This window comes from Mastomys coucha, unplaced genomic scaffold (assembly GCF_008632895.1).
Source record: "Mastomys coucha isolate ucsf_1 unplaced genomic scaffold, UCSF_Mcou_1 pScaffold21, whole genome shotgun sequence".
Taxonomy (NCBI): Eukaryota; Metazoa; Chordata; class Mammalia; order Rodentia; family Muridae; genus Mastomys; species Mastomys coucha.
In genome coordinates, this window is record NW_022196904.1 from 81,426,593 (window position 1) to 81,448,722 (window position 22,130).

General features: G+C 38.7%; 2 protein-coding genes across 5 annotated transcripts in view; one reads left to right on the plus strand and one right to left on the minus strand.

Annotated features, from left to right (window-relative positions):
• Ankrd42 (ankyrin repeat domain 42) overlaps positions 1–22,130 on the minus strand; it is a 102,112-nt gene that overhangs the window by 33,916 nt on the left and 46,066 nt on the right. For all 3 annotated transcript variants that reach the window (XM_031387374.1, XM_031387375.1, XM_031387373.1), the window contains one exon: positions 18,856–18,935. In XM_031387374.1, the coding sequence (XP_031243234.1) occupies positions 18,856–18,935 (80 nt within the window). The remainder of the gene's footprint in view (positions 1–18,855; positions 18,936–22,130) is intronic.
• Ccdc90b (coiled-coil domain containing 90B) lies at positions 149–16,604 on the plus strand. 2 transcript variants are annotated; one of them, XM_031387376.1, is made up of 10 exons: positions 149–270; positions 457–647; positions 7,047–7,166; positions 8,012–8,115; positions 11,033–11,134; positions 11,796–11,837; positions 11,918–11,989; positions 12,448–12,501; positions 14,090–14,204; positions 16,139–16,200. In XM_031387376.1, exons 2-10 carry the CDS (start codon positions 548–550, stop codon positions 16,198–16,200), a joined length of 771 nt encoding a protein of 256 aa, XP_031243236.1. In that variant the 5' UTR covers positions 149–270; positions 457–547. The 2 variants fall into 2 exon arrangements, with proteins under 2 accessions (XP_031243236.1, XP_031243237.1); XM_031387377.1 differs by lacking the exon at positions 149–270 and having other exon boundaries at positions 548–647; positions 16,139–16,604.

Consider the following 22,130-nt stretch of genomic DNA (forward strand, 5'->3'; position numbering starts at 1 on the left):
TAAGTGGAGAATTTTCGTTTCCCTGAAGAAAGGGCCTAAAACAGTTGGTCCTCCAGTGCACCAGAGGGCCAAGCAGAAAGACGCGAAACTGCAAATGTGTGCGGCGGTTTGGACTTACAGGTCTTCTGGACGAAGAGACAACGCGGTCTCATCCCCACAATCCTCAGCAGCGAGGACCGCGGGTCCCATGATGCCACGCGGCTACTCTGGATTCGGTCTGGGAAGCTTGCTGTGGGACTAAGTCACCCGCCAGCAAATGGGCGTCAGAAGGTTCTCCAAGACCCCGGGTTCTTAGGGCGGTAAAGGCGGGAAGAGATAGGGAAGGGGCAGTGGGCTAGGGGGATATATTCTGAGTTGTGTGAAGCGTGGCTCTGTGAAGAGGCCTAGGTTTGTAGAAGAAAAACGCCCCCCGCAAAGTAGGTGCCTTAATGACAGACCGGAAACTACATTTCCCAGCATCCTTATGGTGAGAGAACTTCATTGTCCGAAAGCCTCTGCGAGAATCAACACGCATTCCGCTTCCCCTTGCTGACCAGGAGCTCCGAAAATGAGGAGCCGCTGGGTTTGGCGGTTCCTGCGCCCTGACGGCAGCGGACTCCGCTGGACTTCAACTCCCCATGGGCGTCTGTCACCCGCCCTGCGGAGAGGTGAGAAGACTCGCTCCGGAAGAAGGTTCGGGCGGGTGTGCCTGCTCCCGTGACACACCCCCTACAGGGCCCCGCCCACCCGCGAGGCTCCAGGGATGGCTGGTCCCGGGATGAACCGAGGGGGTCTGGCAGGAGGGCTGCCTTCCTCCTAGACCCAGCCCCTGCGGGGCGGGGTTCCGTCTCATAAAGTTAATGAACTCTTGGGTAGTTAGGGAGTGTCCTGATTTACAACTCACGTAGTGGGGTTTTGTTTTGTTTTGCTTAGTTTTTTTTAAGTGCTCTGGAACCTATGCGTTTCCAAACACTTAGTCCCTTTGTTAGTCTGTATATCCTGGAGAATATCTTACTTTACTCTCAGAACTAATTCCAAGACTTTTTTTTGTACTTTTGCTTTCCAGTTTTTCCATCATAAAAGGCATCCCAACATCCACATTTTGTTCTTCCTGGATCTATGTCTGATGATAAACTGAGTTATTCAGTGCCCAAACACACTTCTCCTCTCTCCACATTTGTGTGGTTTTGTTGTTTGCCACTGTTTTGGTTTTAACCTGCTATTTAATTTCATTTATTCCACTGACTTGCAGTCAAGGCTGCCCTCGTAAGGCTGCTGTTTAACTACTAGAATTAGTCACTCTTTGATTACGTATTTAGGTAGTTAGTATCCACACATTCTGGTGGACTTTGCAGAAAAGGATGGGGAGGTGGGTCCACTGGTAAGAGCATGTGCTGCACAAGCCTAATAACACAAAGTTGAACCCCCCCAGTACTCTGTGACTCTCGGCCAATTCCAGGTTTTAAAGAGTTCGGAGGGACATGACATAGCAGGATACAAAGGCCTCCTCTGGCCTTAGGTATGTGTACCCTCACACACAAACAAAGGGGTAGCATTGTTTTGAGTTGGTGGAAATAATTCAAATATCAATTTATCTGTGTACTTTTACCAAAAATATAACACCCCAGGAAAATGTTAATATTTTAATACAATTGTCAAGTTATTCCACTTGAAGACTGGTTACTCTTGACCAAATCTTTTCTCTCCTTAAAATTAGTGCATGGTTTGTGTCCCCGTTCAGTGTAACAAGTATTTACTGCTTACTACAGACAAATATTGTCAAGAGTCTAGCAAATTTGAAAGTTGATCCTTATCCCATGGAGATTCCTTAGTTATTTAATCCAACACTCTTTAAAATGCAGAGGAAGTCGTGATTTGTCTAAGTGCTTTTGTCAATGGTGCTGCAATGTTAACTTGTTACTATGATCCACACTTAGCAGTACACCAGAAACACTACAAATGTTTCTTCTAAGTACAGACTGACAAGCCTTATGACCAGAAGTACTGAATTAGTCATCAGGTGGAGATGGGGCAACATACACGGCATGTCAGTAAATGGTAACATAAGAATATATTCTTTGAAGTTGGTTGTTTGAGATGAGTTTCTCTGTGTAACCTTAGCTGTCCTGGAGATGTAGAGCAGGCTGGTCTTGAACTCACAGAGATCCACCTGCCTCTGCCTCCCAAGTGTTGGGATTAAAAGCATGAAGCCACCACTGACTGCCTGAGAATATATGCTTTAATGTTTACTTTTGAATTTTTATAGAAAAATAACAAGCCAGGACCAGACAAGATAATTCTGCAGCAGAGGTATTACTGTTCTGGGTTCTGTCCTGGGATTCATGCGATGAAAGAAGAGAACCAAGTCCCGAAAGTTGTCCTCTGACCGCCATACATACTTCTACATGCACATACCCACATATATATATATCCACACACAAATATACAAATAAATAAGAAAACTAACCAATTATGTCATTGAAGTGGTTCAATTCTAAAAACAAGCAGGAAATTACTAAAACTTGCTATTTAGATTTAGTGAACTCTATTTTATATGCCTTTTTAAAAAGTAGATTTTGGCCTTTTCCAACAGAGTCATTTTCTATAAGACAGGCCAGAAATCCATAGTAGTAGTTTTGTAAATTGATAAGTCTTTTAATATTGAATTTGTTTTCTCACTGTAAACACACAAGATGAATTTGAAAAAATTAAAATGAAGAGAAATATGTAGGATTTTGTATAGATGTCAGATGTGCTCTTGTTTTTCAAGACAGGGTTTCTCTGTGTAGCCCTGGCTGTCCTGGAACTTGCTCTGTAAACTAAGCTGGCCTCAAACACTCAGAGATCTGACTGCCTCTATGCTGGGATTAATGGCATACACCACCACTACCTGGTGTCAAATGGACTCTTAAGGAGTCCTTATGAATCAAATTGCTCATGTCACAATCAAGCCAGTGATCATAACCTTATTGGGAATATTCAAAGGCCTTTCAGAGAAATGAAACACACCTTCCCCCACTCAAAGTCTTATTGCCAGAGACTGTATCAACACCCACGTCGGAGAAATAAGCAAAGTCACATAAAGAAATAAATGGGATGGAGAGATGGCTCAGCAATTAAGGACACTTTTAGAAGACCTGAATTTGGTTCCCAACAATCACCTCAGGTAGCACTTTTAAACGTCTGTAACTCCAGCTCCAGGGGATCCAGCACCCTTGTAGCTTCCACAGGCACGCTCACAAGTGACATTCATGTAGACGCACACATACATTTAAGCAAAAATTTTTTAAAATCTTAAGTATCCCATAAACATTTCATTATTCTCACCCTATCATAAATAGAATCCAAGGTAGAAATGACAGTGTTGCATGCCTTGATGAATTTTGCCCATTCTGTTTATCTAACTGGCTTATTTCTCTAAGATTGCATATAACTTTAGTGTCATTTCCAGGTAATCTTTACTCCCACAGAGGACCAAATGGATATATTTTGACATCACATCATAAGAACCACAACTGTGAAGGTCCAGAGCAGAAGTGAATACCTTACAATCTTCTGCTACCCAGAAAGCTGAAATAGAATCATCCGAGCCCAGCATTCTGAGGCAAACTTGAGCAAGTCTTTGGCCCCAAAACAATGCCAAACACAGTCCCTTTCACTCAACACATATCTTTAGAGCAACTAAAGCTGTTGGGCACTGGGAAGTCAGTAGAAATCAAGAACAGACAGGGCCCTACTCTCAAGGTTTACTTGGGTGGCCAGCAAACTTCCTGTGAAAGGGCAAATAGTAAATATTTTAGGTTGTGAGCGCCATATGGTTGATTACAACTTCTCTGTCATTGTATCAAAACACTCATAGATAATAATTTCAGTTAAGTTTTATTTATGGAAACAACTTTGAAAACTAGGTGTTAGTAGCCTGATGGCAGTTAACTTATGTCTGATCTAATGAGGAACTTAAAAATTAAGTTACATAAATATGAAGATTGTGAAAAGGAATATTACAAAGTACTTTGAAAAACCATTAGAAGAGATCTGACCTCAGGAATCCTTGCACAGCTCGCATCAGAACAGACATGTGTGCAGAGCTCTCAAGAATGAATGTGAACAGGCAAAAAGAGCTTTCTGAACACAGGGGGAAAGCAAGCAATGGCATGTTTATAGATAAAGTCTAAGGGCCAGAAAGTGTAGTAGGACATGACATTAGCTAGGCCCAGCAGAGACCTGTTGGTGCTGCTAAGGTCTGTATCCCAAGACTTGATTTTTGTTGTCTTGTTTTGTTTTGGCCTTTTCAAGACAGGGTTTCTCGTGTAGCTTTGGCTGTCCTGGAACTCACTGTAGACCAGGCTGGCCTCGAACTCAGAAATCCGCCTGCCTCTGCCTCCCAAGTGCTGGGATTAAAGGCGTGCGCCACCACCGCCCAGCTGAGGCGTTATATTTTTTGACTGAAGTCAGGAACTATACTAATTTGACTGCCCATAAAACCTAAGATCTGAGCCAGCATACTTGCCTCTGAACATCACTTTTCCCCATCAATAAAATGAGAATTTTAAGCATTTAATAATAAGCATGAAAACATTAAAATAGGGCTGGCGAGATGGCTTAGCGGGTAAGAGCACTGACTGCTCTTCCGAAGGTACTGAGTTCGGATCCCAGCAACCACATGGTGGCCCATAACCACCCGTAATGAGATCTGACGCCCTCTTCTGGTGCATCTGAAGACAGCTGCAGTAAATTATGCCGGAGTGAGTGGGGCCAGAGTGAGCAGGGCCAGAGCGAGCAGGCAACAGAGGTCCTGAGTTCAACAGCAGCCACACACATGATGGCTCACGGCCATCTGTACAGCTACAGTGTACACATAAAATAAATAAAATAAATCTTAAAAAAAAATTAAAATAAGTAAACATTTCTGATTCTTTTCTAAGCGAACTTCTGAGGAAGCAGTAACTAAGAGTACCACATCATTTCTCCTAATGCAGCTGACTAGGACAGCTACTGAATCTATACTTCTGAGCTTTTTCTTCTCTCCTACTTTATGTCTGACACACAAAAACATGTTTTGTTTCATTTTAACCCTTTCTCGATGACACTCAGCCAGAAAGGCTACTTTGCTAGTATATTTTCAAAGCATTGTTTTACCTTTCCAATTGCTTTTATCTATTTGATTAAATGGAATTCATAGGTGAGTCTTTGAATTTTTTTATTGGATATTTTATTTACACTTCAAATGTTATCCACTTTCCGGATCTCCCCACCCCCCAGAAACCCATTCCCCCTCTTCCTGCTTCTATAGAGTGTGCCCCCACCCACCCACCCTCACATTCCCCTACACTGGGGCATCTAGACTTCACAGGACCAAGGGCCTCTTCTCCCATTGCTACATATGCTGCTGGAGCTATAGGACCCTCCATATGTACTCCTTGATGGTTTAGACCCTAGGATCTCTGGTTGGTTGATATTGTTGTTCTTCCTGTGGGGTTGCAAACCCCTTCAGCTCCTTCAGTCCTCAACTCCTCCATTGGGGACCCCATGATTAGTTCAATGGTTGGCTGCAAGCATCAGGCTCTGGTAGAGCCTCTCAGGAGACACTTTTATCAGGCTCCTGTCAGTATGCACTTCTTGGTATCCACAATAGTGTCTGCGTTTGTGACTGTATATGGAATGGATCCCCAGGTGGGGCAGTCTTTGGATGGGCCTTTCCTTCAGTCTCTGCTCTACACTTTGTCTCTGTATTTGCTCCCATGAGTATTTTGTTCCCCCTTCTAAGAAGGACCAAAGCACCCACATTTTGGTTTTTGTTTTACTTGAGCTTCATGTGATATGTGAGTTGTATCTTAGATACTCTGAGCTTTGGGGCTAATATCCACTTATCAGAGAGTGCATACCATTTGTGTTCTTTTGTGATTGGGTTACCTCACTCAGGATGATATTTTCTAGATCCATCCATTTGCCTAAGAATTTCATGAATTCATTGTTTTTAATAGCTGAGTAGTACTCCATTGTGTAAATGTAACTTATTTTCTGTATCCATTGTGTAAATGTAACATATTTTCTGTATCCATTAAAGGAAATCTGGGTTCTTTCCAGCTTCTGGCTATTGTAAACAAGGCTTCTATGAACATAGTGGAGCATGTGTCCTTGTTATATGTTGGAGCATCTTTTGGGTATATGTCCAGGAGTTGTATAGCTCCATTAATACTATGTCCAAGTTTCTGAGGAACTGCCAGACTGCCACTCTGGATTCAACTAAATCCAGAGTGATTGTATCAGTTTGCAATCCTACCAACAATGGAGGAGTGTTCCTCTTTCTCCACATCCTAGCCAGCATCTGCTGTCACCTTAGTTTTTGATCTTAGCCATTCTGACTAGTGGGAGGTGGAATCTCAGGGTCGTTTTGATTTGCATTTCTCTGATGACTAAGGATGTTGAACATTTCCTTAGGTGCTTCTCGACCATTTGAGTTTCCTCAGTTGAGAGTTCTTTGTATAGCTCTGTACCCCATTTTTTAATAGGGTCATCTGATTGTCTGAAGTCTAATTTCTTAAGTTCTTTGTACATATTGGATATTAGCCGTTGGATGAAGATTAGTAAAGATCTTTTCCCAATCTGTTGGTTGCTGTTTTGTCCTATTGACAGTGAATGTCCTTTGCCTTACAGAAGCTTTGTAATTTTATGAGGTCCCATTTGTCAATTCTTGATCTTAGAGCATAAGCCATTGGTGTTCTGTTCAGGAACTTTTCCCCTGTGCCCATGTATTCGAGGCTCTTCCCCACTTTCTCTTGTATTAGTTTCTATTAGTAAATACACACATTAAGATTTAAACCAACTCTTAAATTTTTGAATAATAAAAGAAGAAAATGAAATATCCATTAATGTTTGCCATGTACAGGACAGCATCAGACATTCTGATGAAAGGGGTTGAGAAGAGTCAGCTAATTTGGATGAGATTACAGGACACCTAATTGGGAAGCTAGAATTGTATTTAAATACATGAGGAGAGATCTTTAGAAGCCAAAGTATGATACCACTGAAAATTATTACAAGATAACACTGTTTTCTCTTTTCAGGTTTCTTGACCACCACAACTAAGTCGAGTTATGATAGAAGACCAGTGGACATAACTCCTTTAGAACAAAGAAAATTAACTTTTGATACCCATGCATTAGTGCAGGACTTGGAAACTCATGGTGAGAAACATGAATACTTGAAGAAAATTAGCCACACTCATATAATGAATCCCCAAGTCCGTGGCACTGTTACCAACAATTAAGAGGGATTATTGAAAGAGAATATTTGCCATACACTGGGATGTTTTATAATCACTTAAAATCATTGTTAAGAAGAGAGTGAAAAAAAGCATAGGATAAAATTACATGTACAACATGATTCCAATGAAGTAAAACAAAAAAAATTAGGCTAATACTAAATTCTGGCTGGAAATATAAATGTTGAAGAATAAAAATTAATATCATATTTACAGATGTGCTAATATATTACAAGGGAGCCCCTGATAGGTAGTATAGAGTGGTGTTCAGGGAACACCTGATAGGTAGTATAGAGTGGTGTTCAGGGAGCACCTGATAGGTAGTATAGAGTGGATTCAGACATACTGAATCTGCTTACTAAACCTCTAGATAAACCTAAGTGTCTTAGGAATCAATACAAGAAAGTTTAGTAATTTTATAGAAAAGTAGGCAAAGGCCATAAAAAAGTAGTGCACAGAAAAATGATAATAATGTATCTACCTGCTAGCTTCACTGTCAATGAAGTACTAATTGAAGAACAAATAAAAATAATGAAATACCATTTTATTGCCAATTATATACTTCCTACCAAAAAAAGACTAGAAATATTCAATTTTGTTGTAGATCTAATTATATTAGTAATTACAGAATGCTTTTAAAATAAGATAGCATTGTCCATCTTTTCATTGTAACCCTTTTAAGTATAATAGAGGAGCTATTGAAAGTTTGTTAGCTATATCTTATGCTAGCGATGTACATGTTTTAAAATGAGATTTACTTGTATACAGGATTTGACAAAACACAAGCACAGACAATTGTATCAGTACTAAGTACGTTATCAAATGTCAGCCTGGATATTATCTACAAGGAAATGGTGACTAAAGCTCAACAGGTAATATGTTCATTTATTATCTCTCCTGATAGTTTCATTACATAATCTTTTCCAAGGAAGGAAAAAAGGAAGAATTAAAAGGCCTTTCTCAGTCTGTCTAGAAAAATTGGAGTGTCCCTAACTAGAGTACTTGATACCTAGAGTGGAATTCAGTCATCTTCCCTTGTGTGAGATAAATGTAGTATTTCAATCATGGTGAATTTCACTATAGTGAAACAACTTTTCCCCTGGAAAACTCTCCAAAGTAAAAGAGCTAGCTTGCAGTATGATGCGTATACTGTTTTGATGGGCCATGCCATGGTTAATTCTTACAAACTCTGTAAGCTAAGCGGGTCTAACATAGCTATGAAAGACTTTATAAATGATCTGGCTGAACTGTTTAAATCTGATGGGATGTAAAATTCTTCAAAAACCTTAAGCATTATTTACTGGGGGTGAGGGTGCATGCCATGGCACAAGTGTGGAAGTCAGAGGACAGCTTACAAGAGGTTGGTTGCTTCTTGCCACCATGTGAGTTGTTTCAGTCCTGGGGATTGATCTCAGGTTGTGAAGCTAAGGCAGCACACACGCTTACCCACTAAGCCAATTGCTGAGCTGAGCATAGATTGAGTGATTTTTAAGACTTCATATTTTGATAACGGGCAAAAATTAAGATACTGAACTGTTTAAAAATTTTTCTTCTTCTTATACTTACTTTTATTTTAATTTTTTTAGGTTTAGTCTTTTTCCTTCAGATAGTTATTTCATAACCATAAAAAATTAAGATTTCTTACATAAAATTAGAATCTACTTCATGCAATTTAGTTATTTTAAGGGTTAGAGGAAATTAAAAGCTTTCACAGATTTTTACTATAATTCTGAATTTGTTAGACATTAAAATACCTATCTCTTACATTTAACTTTCTTTTCAATTTTTCATTATTTTTAGCTTATCTTATTTCAGGATCATCACAGACTAGTCAACTAAAAACTGGAAAAAATGGCCAAGCATTTAATTAATTCTCCCAAAGCTCTGCTATGTCTTATAGTGGGTAATCCAAAGGGGCTATTGACATTTTCAATAAAGTAACTTACTATTAAATTTTAAGCCTGCTTTTTGTGCTAGCATTAATTCAAAACTATTATTTGAGGATTATTCCTGCTGCCAGAACCACTTAGTCCTACATACTAAAAATAGCATTCAGTGTAGAAATGTTACTATTAAACTTTTGGCTTTTAAAAATACTGGTTTTCGATATTAAAAACACCTTGATCATGGGAACCTAACCCCACCTCTAGGATAAAAGACTTTAATCCCAAATAATGAGGTAAAGTTAGTTTTTAGAAGGAAGCAGCCATATTTGAAAGTGATGTCTAAATGAGTGGCAGACAAAGTTAGTATGAGGCCAAACAAAGCAGTTCAGTCAGAAACTGAGAGAAGTTATATTGAGTCAGTCAGCTTGGAGAGGAGTTTGAGCCAGAACAGCCAGCCAGAGATCAGAAAGAACGAGGAAGGAGTGAACTTATTTAGCAGTAAGTCTCAAAAGCTAAAAAATTCTAGGCCTAGATAAGACTGTGCAAATGCTAGAAGCTCCCAAGATAGGCCTAGGTTAGCAGACAAAGGCATTGATCTCAGACATGACAATTTTATCAGGTGAACAAAAGTTACTTTTACATAAAGATGTATGAATTGTAGACCCTTTGAAGACTAAGTTATCATAGCTTTCAGATAAGTCTGAAATTGTTATACCCTCTGTTATAAAAAACTTAAGTCAGTTTTCAGTCTTTCTTATATCAATCAGCTGGGAAATATAACTTTAAAGTGGACTAGTGGCTCTTTTTGCTTGGACCTTTGTCTTTACTAAGAAGCCCTGATACATAAGCCTGTTCTCAAGATTGCACTCTATTCCTTTTCCTTTTGGTAAAGAGAGAGAAACTATGAGTCTGTAATTTTAAGAAGCTGAGTGTGGAAACAGACTTCTTCATAGGGTTGCTGTGGCACTTCTGCAAAAATTATCTGCTAAGTATACTTGGTTCACACCCAGGCTGCGGCAAGAGGGACAAGAATTAGGTTGAAAACATTAAACTTAATTCTTCTCATTCGTATAGGGGTTTATTACAGAAACAGAGTATTCTCTAAGTACTTTTTAAAGTTATACAGAGCAAGACCTTTTCGGCAAAAATGCTTATAGTCCTTTATATGTTAGGTAGGAGTTTGCTTTTCTTTCATATTTTCACTGCAGTGTCAAATACAGGAAAGAGACCAGGACATTTAAACAAAACTAACTATGCTGTGCTAATAAAGGGCAATTATTTCAGCTGTTTATCTTATTTTTTTAAAAAAGCAATCCTCTGAGTCCTATTTGATTTCTTTGTATTTTCATATGGTAGAAAAGTCTCTCAAAATCAAAACACTGAAATATAAATAACAAATAAAACCTAGGGGCTAGAGAGATAGCTTAGAAAGAAGAGCACTGGCTGCTCTGCCAGAGGTCCTGAATTCAATTCTCAGCAACCACATGATGGCTCTCAACCATCTGGCATGCATGAAGACTAAGCATGCATAAATAAATAAATAAATAAATAAATAAATAAATAAATAAATAAATAAATCTATTTATCTATATATCTAAAAGAAAAAACCTGAAACACTGTTTGTTGAGGAACTCATAGAGGCTAAGTAAGCATTTCTGTTGGGATATTCTTCATTAAAAGACCTATATAGTTCTCTTCACTGAAGATAAGGTTTTCTTCCTTGAACTTCCTCATTTTTAATTCTGTTATTTCAGATATGTGAGTTTCATGTGTATTTTTTTCTTAATCAGTAATTATACCTGTTAGCATGTTGACATTCTTCTAAAAATCTATAAAACAATTCAAAAATAAAAGGATGCCACTCTTCTATACATCACTCAGTTGTTTTTATTTTATTTCCTAGGAAATAACAGTCCAACAGCTGATGGCTCATTTGGATTCCATCAGAAAAGACATGGTCATCCTAGAGAAAAGTGAATTTGCAAATCTGAGAGCAGAGAATGAGGTGATAGAATTTTTAACTTACTAGTAGTGATAAGAAGGTAACTGATGTCACAAATATGCTAGTAAATAACTTAGTAAAACCAAATAATGCTTTGTATTACAAGTTTTTAAATTACAAATTCACTGTTTAGAGCTGGGCATGGCAATGTACACCTTTAATTCCAGCACTCAGGAGACAGAGACAGGTGAGTAAAGTGTGGCTGAGGCCACCCTGATCTACATAGCACATTCCAGACCAACTAAGGATAAAGGGGAAATCCTGTCTCAAAAACAAAAACAAAATTCACTGTTTAAAAGGCTAAATTACACTGGGCGGTGGTGGCGCACGCCTTTAATCCCAGCACTTGGGAGGCAGAGGCAGGTGGATTTCTGAGTTCGAGGCCAGCCTGGTCTACAGAGTGAGTTCCAGGACAGCCAGGGCTACACAGAGAAACCCTGTCTCAAAAAACAAACAAACAAACAAACAAACAAACAAAAAGGTTAAATTAGATTACCTAATCTTCATTTCTAAACCAGTTTCTTGCATACTGAGTACATATTGTAAGTTGTTTATGTAAAAATCATAAAAAGGGGGAAGTATTTGAGCTCTAATAGTATATAAATTTTCTAATAATCACAGGCACTTTTGGATTGATCCTAACTGTCACCTCTTTTACACCTAGAAAATGAAAATTGAACTAGATCAAGTTAAGCAGCAGCTGACTGTAAGTGAAATTTATTCCACTAGTTTCAAAACAAATACCCATTACAAGATCATTTTTAAAAATACTAATTTCCTTTAAAGAATGAAACTAGTCGAATCAGAGCGGACAATAAGCTGGACATCAACCTAGAAAGGAGCAGAGTGACTGACATGGTAATATGCTTCTTAAAATTCGTTTTTTCATTTCTTATGTATATGCCTAGTAGTGTGCTTTTTTTTAAAGATTATTTTTAATTATATACTGATGTATGGTATGTATCCACATGGTATATATCCACCTTGGAGGCCTGTCCAGTGGGAGTACAAGAAATAAAAGAAAAAAAGCAGCAAGTCCTCTTAACTGCTGAGCTATTTTTCCAGCCCCTCCAATAATGTTTTTAAATGAATGTTCCTGTTATATTTATCCCTTTTTAAGTTATTTATAACCTTTTTTCATTGTTGCTGTTGTTATAGCACCTGTAGAAGTGAGAGACAACTTTGCAGTCAGTTCTCTTGACCTGCTTGTGGGCTCAAGTTCCAACTCAGGTTGCAGGCTTGTGCGGCAAGTGTCTCTCCCCACTGAGTCATCTTACTGCCTATTTTTTCTTTTAATTTGACTTCCTATCCTTTAGTTCACAGATCAAGAAAAGCAACTTATGGAGGCAACCAATGAATTTGCCAAAAAGGTATGTAGAAGTTTCTTTTTCATATCTCATGTGCTCTTGGATGCTTCAGTTTGTACGTTTGGATTTTAAAGACCTAGCCCTATAGAATCTGAGTTCTTCACCACTGTCACAGTGTGCCAGCACTTTGGGGAAAGCTGCCCAGAGGAAATAGGGGGACTTGAGCTGCCACAGTGGAGTAGGAATTAAAACTTTCTAGGGCTAGAGAGATGACTCAACATACCACACTTAACAAGGGACTAGAGTTTGGTTCCCAGCACGCAACATCAGGCAGCTCACAACCATCAGTACCTCTGTTCCAGGGGGTCACGTACCTGATGCCTCCAACATATCCACACACAGACACACAATGTAAAATAAAATCAATCTTTTTTTTAAAAAAAGGGGGTGGGGAGGAGGAATTAAGGATTGGGCCCCAGACCCAGCATTTGGGAGGCAGAGGTAGATCTCTGAATTTGAGGTTAGCCTGGTCTCTACATTGTGAATTCCTAGCTAACCAAAGCTACATAGTGAGACTCTGTCTTGAAAAACACACACACCCCTCAAAAAAAGTATTACCTTTTGCATGACATGCTTTTAAAAAATTAAGCTATTTTTTACATTGACATAACTTTTATAAAAGCAAAAATACACTATTGTCTAAGTAAATGTCTAGATTTAAATTTAAAAAAATCTAATTCAGCCTTATCCTTTTCTTAAAAGTTCTCTTGCTCAGAATTTAGTAAGGTAAGATCACCTGTGCTCTTTCAAGAATCCATTTTCTTCAATTTCTTGGCCAGAGAATGCAGATAATCAAGGAAATGAGCAAATTCACTTCAGCTCATTTCTGAGCTTTGTTCCCTATGCATGCAGAGTTACCCACCAGGTATATACCTGTTCCTTTATAGTAATCTCCATTCATGTTATAAATTTGGTTGGCATTTTTAGCAGAATATATTTAAAAGTTTTCTTTTTTATGTTTAAAATGTTAATAATATTCCAAAGACTTTACATACAAAAGTGTTAGTTCTGGGACTAAAATGTTTGCTTCTTAGGTTATCACATATAGTTAGGTTTTGAATATCTTAGGAAATTTTTAGTAGACTATGCCCAGTATTGAATGATTGAAGAAAATTATCTCCAGATATGAAATTATAGGAATATTTTGTCACTTGGCAGTATTCATTTACTATTAAGACTTTTTAAAATGTATCATTAGCACACAATTGAAGGGTTTTTTTGTTTTTTTGGTTTTTTTTTAAATATTTATTTTTTGTGTATGAGTTAGCTGTACAGATGGCTGTGAGCTATCATGTGTGTGGCTGCTGGGAACTGAACTCAGGACCTCTGCCAGCCCCACTTGCTCCAGCCCCGCTCGCTCCAGTGTAAATCACTGTAGCTGTTTTCAGACGCACCAGAAGAGGGCTTCCAATCTCATTATGGGTGGTTGCTGGAATCCAACTCAGGACCTTCAGAAGAGCAGTCAGTGCTCTTACCCACTGAGCCATCTTGCCAGCCCCATAAATTAAAGGTTTTAACATTAAAAAAATGGTTTTTTCCATAATATATAGGTATAAAACCTTAATTCTCTGTTTATTCTGATTTGCTACAGGATACACAAACCAAAAGTATTATTTCAGAGACCAGTAATAAAATTGACACTGAAATCGCTTCCTTAAAAACACTGATGGAGTCGAGCAAACTTGAGACAATTCGTTATCTTGCTGGTAAGTCTGTCAGAGAAAGAAAGGAACTGCTACAGTGAACCGTTGGATCTATTGGTTCCTACCTCTCAGGATAACCATGCCAGGTACCAGGACAGAGAAAAAATCGAGCTAAAAATACTCCTTTAGTGCTTGGTACCCTGTTTTTCTTGAAGAGGGTTCCAGTTTCAAGATCAAAGTAGCAAGCACTTTTGCAATTTCACTGATAGAAAAAGGTGTCTGGCTATCAAGAAAATAAACCATAAGTACAAAATGGTAAAATTAATTAGGTAAATTCCACAATGAAAAATTTCATTTTATTGTAAAGGTTTGAATAGCATTAGAAAGAACACAAAAGTAGATAGAGGCTGTTAAAAACCACAGCAAGAAGAGAGGAGTAGAGGGGAAGGGAACCTCTCATACTTTCCCCAACAGTGTTGCTTCCAGCTCTTCATCTTTAAGAATAGTGCTGCTCTGAACATATATGTGCATGCCATACTAAATACACACATTTCTATACCCTTGTTGTTGCTGTGCACATTTAAAATTTGGGGTCACACCAGGAGTGGTGACACACACCTTTAATCCCAGCACTTGGAAGGCAGAAACAACAAAACAAAAACTGGAGGTTGAAAGATACCACAAAATTCTTTTACCCTCCAAGTTGAAGATGATGACATTTTCTAGAAAGCTTTCTTTTAGCAGTTCATAGATATACAAGGCAAATCTCATAGACTTAGTGGTAGTAGCAAAAGAAATAAGCAAGTTAGCAATTGTTTTTAAAAATATTTTGCATATACAAGGCAAATCTAATAGACTTAGTGGTAATAGCAAAAGAAATAAGCAAGTTGGCAATTGTTTTTAAAAAAATTTTGCTGGATCTGGAGAGAAGGCTTAGTGGCTAAGAGCACTAGTGGTTGTTCTAAAGGACCAAGATTTGTTTCTCAGCACTCACATAGTGACTCACACCCATCTGTAACTCCAGGATCCAATCCCCTCTTCTGGCCTCCACAGGCACCTGGCACACACATAATGCACTGACATAAATGTAGGTATAACACCTATATACATAAAAGTAGACCTTCTTAAGTCATCCTTCTTTTCTTTTGCTGAGCATTTGGAACCAGTAATATTGAAACATCCTCTCATTCCTCCTTTAAATATATTTGAGTACTGTTGTTACGGGTGAGCAGTTTAGGAACCCACAGTTACACTTTTTTTAAATAAGTAGGAAGATTAAAACATAAATGGATCTATTTGTTCTAGAATACCTCAGATATTAGTAAGACAGTAAGGTTCCCTTTCTTGAAGATTCACAAACACCAGACATGGTAGGATTTGGCTGTCAGTTTGCCCAAAACTTCTAGGCTTATTTTCCTAAGTATCTGGAAGTTTGGGTACATGCTATCTGTGTCCCAAAACCTCATTTGAGGAAATGCTCCATAAGGTCAGCCTGTAGACAAGGCTGTGGGAGAATTGTCTTAATGAATGATATAAGAGGACTCAGCCTGATGTAGGTGGTGCCACCTCTGGATAGGCTGAAAGCAGGTTGAGTAAGGCAGTCAGCAACAAAAGATTTATTTATTATTATATGTAAGTACACTGTACCTGTCTTCAGACACCCAGAAGAGGGCATCAGATCTCATTACAGATGGTTGTGAGCCACCATGTAGTTGCTGGGATTTGAACTCAGGACCTTTAGAAGAGCAGTCAATACTCTTAACTGCTGAGCCATCTCTCCAGCCCAACACCTATATTTTTTATTTATTTTAATTTTTACTCTCTAAAATATAGGAAGCTATTGATGTAACTATTGACTTCACAAATGCCTTACATCCTTAGTTTAATTTTCTAGGAAAAAAAGAACATGGGATATAAATTTTCTGTTTCTGTTCATTTCTTTTATTGTCTGAAATAATTAAGCTATAGCTTGTAACAGAGTTTCTTTCTTTGCACAGCCTCAGTGTTCACTTGCTTGGCCATAGCATTGGGGTTTTATAGGTTCTGGAAGGAGAACTGACACTCCTGCTGCTGATCACTCCATAGAATGTACTCACTACAGACTCTTCAAAGCACTTGTGGACTAAATGAAGTGTTTGCTACTTTATTGTTATGGTGTACATCTTTATATTGAAAAGCTGTCACTCAAATCTGGCCTGAGATGGAAGTGCACTTGGTCCTTATCCTCCAATAACTATAGCAATAAAAACAGTTTTACATTTGAGCTTTGTAAGTGAAGTAGGATTTGTTATCAGATTACATTCTTGAAAACAGTTCCATAGTCTATACAGTGACTGGATTTTACTTTCTTGGTTATTGTTGCAATTAGATTTTTATATAAAATAACAAAGTTGATTTTTCAAAGTGACTTCCTATGTAAGTGGCAGGTTTTTTTGTAGTGAATAATAAATTTTAAAATGTGTACCTCATTGTAAATGTATTATACTTAATATGAAATCTATAGAGTAATTCTAATTTCATGTATCTTTTTAATTTTTCATACATGCAGCATTTGAGGGGTGGATTTTATGGTTTGTTTGTTAGCTGCTACCAAGGATTGAATCTAAAACTTCATGCATGTTGGCTGATTAGGTTTTCCACCAACTACCCTATGTCCCCAGCACTTATCCTCACCTCCTGAGTTCCTTCACATTAACCCAGCTATATGAAACAGACTTTCCCAATGATTCATTTAAATTCAAACATCTCTGGGGGTGTGCGCGTGTGCGCACGTGCATGCGTGTGTGTGTGTGTGTGTGTGTGTGTGTGTGTGTGTGTGTGTGTGTACATTTATATATGGTAATATTTCACAGAGAATTACGGATTAGAAATCTCCCAGATCAAAATCCAAAAAAGGAAATTCAAATTCGTATTGTTTTCCTTTTGTTGTTACCTAGTTTTCACATTTTCCCCTTCCTTTTTTTTTCTTTGTGTATGTGTGTGAGTTACATGTGTATTCATTCGGAGGCCAAACATCACCTTTAGGTGTCTTCCTTATTTATTCTATATCTTACTTTTTTGAGACAGGATCTTTCCTCCCTTCCCTCTCCCCTCCTCCACCCCACCCCACTCCTGTTCCTGTCCCCTTTTCTTCCCCTCTTCCTTCCCACATCCCAAACTTAGGGCTTACCCTTTCAACTAAACTGACAAACTTGAGGAATCCATCTGTTCCTGCCCCCCAGCACTGAGATCACAGACATAGGCTGTATGCCAGGTTTTACAAGAGTGCTAGGGTTAGGGATGCAAACACAGGTGCTTTAGGCTCTCTGAGTCATCTCTCCTGCCCTTCTATGTTTTTCTTACATCTTAGTTCTCTATCCAGATTGATATAACCAAGAATCACTTTGACCCTCCAAAGTGCTAGACATATAAGCATGCACTACCATGCGCAATGCTGTATATTAAACCTAGAGTTTCATGCATGCTGGGCATGCACTTTTTCAACTGATCTACATCCCCATCCCATCCTTGCCCTTTTTTGTTGTTTTGTTTGTTTGTTTTTTGAGATAGGGTTCCTCTGTGTAGCACTGGCTGTCCTGGAACTCACTCTGTAGACCAGGCTGGCCTCATACTCGGAAATCCACCTGCCTCTGCTGGGATTAAAGGTGTGCACCACCACTGCCTGGCTTGATCCGTGCCATTTTTAACCATTGCTTAGACTTTTGACTAGCTTGATCTGATCTCAGCAATCAGATTCTTTTGGGGCCAACAAATCCTGCTTATAATAGCTAGGTTTAAATAGCCATCACATATCTTACTGGCTCACCATAGGAAGAAAGAAATAGTATGGAAATGTTTTGTAACTAAGTCAGAACCACAGCCGCTTTTTGGTCAAAAAGAACAGTCTCGATACAAGGGATTATGGAGAAAGGAGAAAACAACCCATGTGCTTGGTCCTGCTGAGTCTGCCTCTTAACTATTTCTAAAAAGCTTGAAGCACAGAGCAAAGATGGAATTCAGAACCAGATTATGTAAGGGGTTCTCTTAGCAAAGATGTAGCATGGACTTTTTTGAGAGTAGATTTTCACTCACATAAAGCATTTGAATGAGACATTTGGTAATCGTTGTAAAGCCGTTCTGTTTGAAAGCTCACCTTTCCCCTCCCCTCAAGTCTAGATGCTTTGTAAAATTGGAATCATTTGACTAAATAAAATGTTTTGTCAGAGTAGGTAGGTGTGTGTGGGGGGGTGTGCACATGCATGAGTGTCTTGAGACAGTCACTGTGGAGCCCAGCTGCCCACACATTTATAATATTCTTTCTCCAGTCTCTTAAGTGCTAGATTTAGAGATGTGTACTGTAGTACTTAGCAAAGGTCAAAATCCTTAAGATCATATGCACATTAGTAGTAGTACATCTAGACAGTAAAATACAACTTTATTGTGAAGCCATAGTATCATTTTAATAATTTTTATTATCTAGAATTGGATTTCCTTTGACTATTAGATTGTACCATCTCATAGTTCACAGTTTATATGAATACTTGCAAAATTATTTCTCATAGATGTTGGCTTACATATATATAAATATATAAATTACCCTGAGTCTGTAGAATTTTTAAGTCCCTTTGATATACAACATTTTCACCTTCAGAACTGAAGGATTTCTATTGATTCACATATCTCTAAAGTGAAGGAAAATCAAGGCTTTATTTACCCTTACTGCACTGATTAGTACCTTCTCACAAACATGCCCCCAGGAGACACTTTCTTTTTCACTCGCCGCTTCTCTTTGCTAGACTCATACGTGTCGTCTTCCTATAAAGAAAAAGAGAGTCAAATAAGATTGCCATGCTAACATTCTTCTATGTGTCTAAAAAAGAAAAAAAAGCCATACTAAGTATTTTCTGCTCTGACTAAATCTTAAGGATTTTGTGAAACTATTGCTGGATCTAACGTATTTGAGCTTCATGTGCTGAATCATAAGACTGGGAGAGCCTTGAAAGTCTGTCAGTGCTCGCTTCTTAAAAGAGATCCCAAAGGGATGACTTGTCCTTTCTGCTTCTATCTTGACTAACATTCCATGGCATAATACAACTTCATTTGGAACCTTTAAGAACCTTTATAGGGTTAGGATTTGTATTTCTTGACTTCTCTGTTCACGAGTTTTTGTTTGTACAGTATTCATGAACAACTTATGTTTCCTTTTCCACTTTGCCCATTCTCCACCGTTGCTGAATCTTTCTCATCTCCTTGGTACTCACATGAGCGAGTGCAGAATAATCAACAAATGCTATAGGAAGGAACAAGGGAGAGGACGAGTACAACAGATGTTCACTAGATGTTAGTCATTGTTGAATAACTCGAGTCAAAAACACTGTGCATGCCATTCACCCCAAGGCATGCTACATGCTCTGGAATAGTTAGCCAACACTAAGCAGAGTTTGTGGTTTGGTTTTGGTGTGTGTGTGTGTGTGTGTGTGTGTGTGTGTGTGTGTGTGTGTGTGTGTGTTATAGAGAGAGAAAGAAAGCATATACAAATGTGCACATGCACACTCGAATTTGGTTTGGTTTGGGGTTAGGCTTTTGTTTTTTTCTTAAGAAAGTTAAATATGAAGAGGGGTGGGTCATGTAGGTGAGAAAAGTGTGCACAGAGATATTCCCAAAGCAGCTTTTCCAGCACATGTCCTTGGGAGAGCCTGTGGCTAGAGTTACTTCTGAAAGTCCTCCCATGCCATTGCTAACATGCTAGAGTTAACTCCTGTACATGAGCATGAAATGTGCTACTCCAATCCAATCTGGAAAAACGAAACCATGTCTCCATGCCCTTCCTTCTGCTTGCTTCCTGAAACCTAAGTTCTTAAAGACAACTGTCAGAATTTTTTACAAGTGCACTAAGAAAATAAGAGTGAATGGCTTGTGGTGACAGTAATGAGTGAGGGAAAATGCATGGGTAGACTAGAGGTAGGCAGATTACAGTCACAGCTACCTAACAAGCTGCTGTCACTTTACAAACTGTCACTAGGTTTCTCAATTTGTAACATAACATAGTGCACACAAAACAAAAAGTTTTGACAATAAGCCTAATATATAATTAAATAATAATAACTATTATTAAGGGCTAGAGATATGGCTCTGCAGTTAAGAGCAATGATGCTCTTCCAGAGGTCCTGAGTTCAATTCCCAGCAACCACAAAGTGACTCACAACCGTCTGTAATGGGATCTGATGCCCTCTTCTGGTATGTCTGAAGAGAGTGACAATATACTCACATACATAAAATAAATAAATATTTTTTTAAAATAACTGTTATTAATAATGACCAAGATCTCAATGTGTGTTAAATGTTCTCCTGAAACTTAGAATTTCAGTACTTTGGGTAAAGTATTCAACCAAACTAAAAAGGGTGACACCTTCTAAACAGTACAGCATGCTTAGTAAAAAGAAAGAGTATTGTGGCTAGGAGTCTTGGGATAGCAGTAACATGCCTCCTAAGGGCTTTTATGGGGCAGATTTGATAGGGGACCTTGAGATAGAAGAACAAAACAGACTAAAGTTTGGTGCTGGGAAAGTGTTAAGTTCAAAAAGGATCATCTACATAAGAAGAATTGGCAAATATATGGCTGATATGGTAAGTTAAAGCTGAACCCAAACTGAGGAATCCTCTTCATTAAGGCAAGATTTTTCAGTACAAGAAATGACAGTAAAGGGGCTAGAGATATGGCTCAGTGGTTAGGAGCACTGACTGCTCTTCTGGGGTCCCCAGTTCAGTTCCCAGCAACCACATGGTGGTTCACAACCATCTGTAATGGGATCTGATGCCCTCTTCTGGTATGTCTGACAGCTACAGTGTACTCATATAAATAAAATAAATGAATCTTTAAAAAAGAAAAGAAAAGAAATGACAGGAAAAACCAAGCTGACTATTTACTCGAATTTGGATAGGAAAAGACTAGATGTCTAAATTCTGTGCTAAGAGTCTACAGTTTATAGATGAAAGGAGAAAGAAATGTATGGAAAGATTCAAGAATCTAAAATTGGCCCCACCTAGTGGTTTACACTTTTACTCCTTCATCCTAGCATGTTGGAGGCTGTGGACAGCCTGCTCTACATAATGAGTTCTGGGCCAGCAAGTGTTACATAGACCCTGTCTTAAAACAAACAAACAAACAAAAATTAGGCAGTTAAAAAAATAGATCTGGGGGCCAGACAGTGGTGGCACATGCCTTTAAATCCCCACACTCAAGCAGTAGAGGCGTGCAGATCTCTGTAAGTTCAAGACCTGCTTGGTCTACAGAGTGAGTTCCAGGACAGTCAAAAATCCTGTCTTTGAAGGAAGGAAGGAAAAGAGGAAGGGAGGGAAGAAGAGAGGGAAAATGGAAGGGAAAGGAAGAAAGGAAAGGGAAAAAAAAGAAGAAGAAAAGAAATCTGGGGGGGGGGAAATCTGGTCTTGTTAAGTTTGATTTTAGCCATTTTAAATTTAGACACCGTTGGGAATTTCAGATGGAAGTTTAGCTATCAGAACAAAGGGAACCCTAGTGAGAGCTTAACACTGAAATATAAATGTTAGAATCTTTTCAGAATCAGAGATATGACCAGAAGACAGAGGGTTTGAATTTGTTCCTGTGATCAAACAAGCCACCCACCTTAGCCTGACATGGTGACATGGTGACATATACCTGCAATCATAACACATGGGAGACTGAGGCAGGAGACTCTAAATGAGACCAGCCTGAGATACCTAGTACATTTTAGGTCTGTGATCCATGATGAGACTCTATTTCAAGAAAGGATGAAATGTTCCTCAGTCCCCATGATATCAGGATAAGATGTCCCCAAGGCCATATCACAGTGTTTTTTGAAACAAGGTTTCTCTATGTAGCCCTGACTGTCCTGGAACATGCTCTGTATATCAGGCTGGCCTAAAACCCAGAGAACTCTGCCTCTGCCTCTGCCTCCTGCCTCTGCGCCTCTGCCTCTGCGCCTCTGCCTCTGCACCTCTGCCTCTCTGCGC

Bases quoted from the DNA above. Each gene is read 5' to 3' on its own strand.
- Ccdc90b (XM_031387376.1), top strand. From the start codon at position 548: ATGAGGAGCCGCTGGGTTTGGCGGTTCCTGCGCCCTGACGGCAGCGGA. The intron at 8,116-11,032 runs GTAATATGTTCA...TTTATTTCCTAG, and splicing joins TGGTGACTAAAGCTCAACAG to GAAATAACAGTCCAACAGCT. The intron at 12,502-14,089 runs GTATGTAGAAGT...GATTTGCTACAG, and splicing joins CCAATGAATTTGCCAAAAAG to GATACACAAACCAAAAGTAT.